The sequence below is a fragment of the Fusarium coffeatum genome (assembly GCF_003316985.1).
Source record: "Fusarium coffeatum strain FIESC_28 chromosome Unknown BRIP53273_contig_167, whole genome shotgun sequence".
Taxonomy (NCBI): Eukaryota; Fungi; Ascomycota; class Sordariomycetes; order Hypocreales; family Nectriaceae; genus Fusarium; species Fusarium coffeatum.
Genome location: NW_022157960.1, coordinates 1 through 3,110, shown reverse-complemented (window position 1 = coordinate 3,110; position 3,110 = coordinate 1). Strand labels below are relative to the sequence as shown.

Here is a 3,110-nt window from a genome sequence, read left to right as displayed (position 1 = left end):
TTGGCGCAGGAACGAATCATCAATGTCACCGTCTTTTCTAAATGTGCCTAAGCTAAGGTAATTTGCTCTTGCCTCGTTTGACTCATTTCCATAACTCGCCGTCTCATCTCTCCACCTTGTATCTTCATTTCGTTGTCTCCTCTTTCCAATTTCATGCTAATGACCTACTTAACATTGTTCTGTCCTCTCGTCTTCTGAGCTTATCATTGCACAGCGCACCCTAACGCAAGGCGTAACCCTCCCACTCCCACTACAACCTTCTTCAAGATAAAGGGTCCTTGTGCCTTGCGCTTGGCGGGTCCTATCTGCGTCATACTACTAAGACCTCCAACTCGAACTCGCTCAATATCCCTTGAAATTGGTCTCAGATCTGGTCTCACTCGCCCTCGAAAGTTTTAAACAAACGAATAAGAGAACTATTATCTTACCTTGGTCGACGTTCCCAGACTGAAAGATAAACCGTCCCGACAACTTTCGCCCAGTAGCGACTACCGATATCAAGTTTTTAAGAAATCGACTAGAACAACCTCAAACGCCCTATGCCTTCCTAACGAAAAATCGATCCCCCACTGCTCCGATTTGTTCCACGCTCCACCACGACCGACCTTCTACGAGCCTTCTATGATTATGGCTACGAGATTTACGCCCGAGGCTTTTCTGCCATCGGGCGCCTACGACTCTGATCCTGTTCTTTCCCTCAACAGTCATCTGCCATACCGCAATACATCCAGTATTCCGTCTCCGCCTAACTCGTATCCTCGAGCCGGAACTCTTCGTCATCAATATCCACAACACTATCTCAACCCATGTCAATCGCATAACCAAGATTATAGCCAGATTCAACTTCAACGCGGCCGAATCCCTCCCGCGAGTACCCTACCGCTTCAGCATAACGACTTGTCCCCTCTCTCGCTGGATTCCCTACGAGCAGCACAGTCTGTTCCGCCAGACTACAGGCGGTACCCCCAGCAGGCCGATTCTTTCGACACCTTTGAAGGTCGTCCTGCGACAGTATCTCCTACACACGGAGGCCCGCCTCCTTCATACGGACATCGATTGCCGGCTTCATCTACAGCTCCTCTTCCCAACGTTGGCTCTTCTGGGCTCGTTGGTGCATCCCTGTCAAGATCGGTTTCCGCAGACGCCGTGGCTGCTTCTCAGTCTTCGTTGCATGTGGTTCAACGCCTCATGCAACAAAACCAGTCAATTCGCGAAGCTTGGGAAGCAGAACGAAACCATCTTGAAGCTAATCGTCGACGCGTTGAAGAGGTTTACCAGGAAGAGCGGATAATCATGGACGAGGTCCGGGAAAGCTGGGAGGCTGAGAAAGAAGGCATGTCCCGAGAAATTGAAGAGCTCAAAGAACGAGTTTACAGGCTCGAAGGAGAAAACAATGCTTTGAAAGCTGTTACGGCGCAAAGCATTCAGGTTACAGGCGTGGTTTCGCCTCTGGCGAGTCAGCGTGGTGGAAGCGGTGAGGGCTCCTTGGACAGTTCCTACTTTCCTGCTCCACCGGGACGACTCGCGTCAAGGGCACAAAATCCAACCATCCCAGCCGGTGTTTCCATGACTGATGCGTCATCTCTACCACCCGGTCTTGATGGCGCCTCTCGCCGCCCTCATTATTTCTCATCAAGCAGTGCTTGCGTGTCTCCTACAACACAACCCGAATCGTCACCTTTCGTCCCTCTCGATCCCAGGATGCAGACCCAGAACCCAGTTGCCAAGGACTTCCTGCCGTCCCCAACAGAGGACGTAGCCACGCCTGTGCCCATCATTGATGTGCAAGAAATCGACCCTAAGCTGGAAGGAATCCCGATCAAGGCCACTGCGGTCCAGAAGTCCACATTCGCTGCCGGTGCATCTCCACCCGAAAACCCAGCCTCGCCAGCGTCATCTCCGCCTGGACGTGCTGCTCAAAGCCCAGAGCAGTCTCGGCGCCCGACCAATGTGCGCGGCTCATCCAAGGAATACACTTTGCAGGCCCTCTCTGCTGTAGAGTCTCGTCGACTAACAATGCACGCTGGCCACACGCCAAACCATTCTCTGTCGGTCTTTCCCAAAGTCAATCCGACTGACGCAGCTTCCATTCTTGGAGAAGGCGCCACGCCAACTGTCGAAACAACTATCGATCTCAGTGCAACAGCTGTCGTCACAGAAGACGGGAAGGGCGACACATTATCTTTACCAGCTCAAGCCGATAGACGTGACTCCAAAGTATCTTTCGTCTCATTCACTGAAGAGCTGGATCCGAACGCGCCAGATGCTATGATGGAACCAAGTGATGGTGATAAACCCCTCAAAGGGCCCCTTATGCTCAGGAACATGCCGGCCAAAGACGAGCTTTTCTGGGAAGAAGTACACAAGAAACTGGAGCCTATCAGCCAAGGGCAGAACGCACTACCAGCTGTCATGCAATCTCAAGAATTGAGCTCCATTGCCGGTCCTTCTGGCTTGAATGTTCCAGCACACGGGTTGAAGCAGGGTGGTCCTATTGGGGGGGATGGTTCCGCTGATGCCCAAGCCAACTCCGATGGTAGCGATGGCGAAGGCGATGCTAAGACCATTGAAGCTGATGTTCCGTTGAAACTGAAGAGCACGTCCAATTTCGGCGCCCCTTTTGGTGCCATGTAGGACAACACCAGAAGTGATTCAGGACGTTCCTCGATAACGTCTCGTCGGCCATCCAATCATTTATCAGATGCCCCTGGTCGACCGCACACCACACCTATAGAGGATGCTATGGCATCTTCTCCAACACCATCAAGTCGATGTTTCACTCACGATGATGAAGTAATTACGCCAGTACGCACGCTATGATATATCGCGACGCCAATGATGCATACGTCTATCGATTTTTCGAGTTGTCTTTCACATTGATTTTGGTTTCCGGCCAGGTCCAGTGGCAAGCGAGCGCATATGCAATTTTGTCGGATAGGGAAAAGGATGCACATACTATAGAACAGGAGTACCGGAAACTGGTTACCAGACCTTTGTGTTTGTAGTTTAGGGATCATGAGTTTCTGCAACATTATGGCAGCGGCAGTAAACAACAACGCGTTTACGAGCTTATGATAGGGAGGCAGTCTTGTTTTTTTTTTTTTTTTTTT

At 51.1% G+C, this 3,110-nt stretch overlaps 1 protein-coding gene across 1 annotated transcript; it reads left to right on the top strand.

The window, feature by feature from the left end:
- Window positions 1-627: 627 nt before the first annotated feature.
- FIESC28_07508 (uncharacterized protein) lies at window positions 628-2,634 on the top strand (the record flags this gene model as incomplete). The annotated part of the gene is made up of 1 exon (XM_031161648.1): window positions 628-2,634. The coding sequence occupies one exon, from the start codon at window positions 628-630 to the stop codon at window positions 2,632-2,634; it is 2,007 nt and encodes a 668-aa protein (XP_031014256.1).
- Window positions 2,635-3,110: the final 476 nt, after the last annotated feature.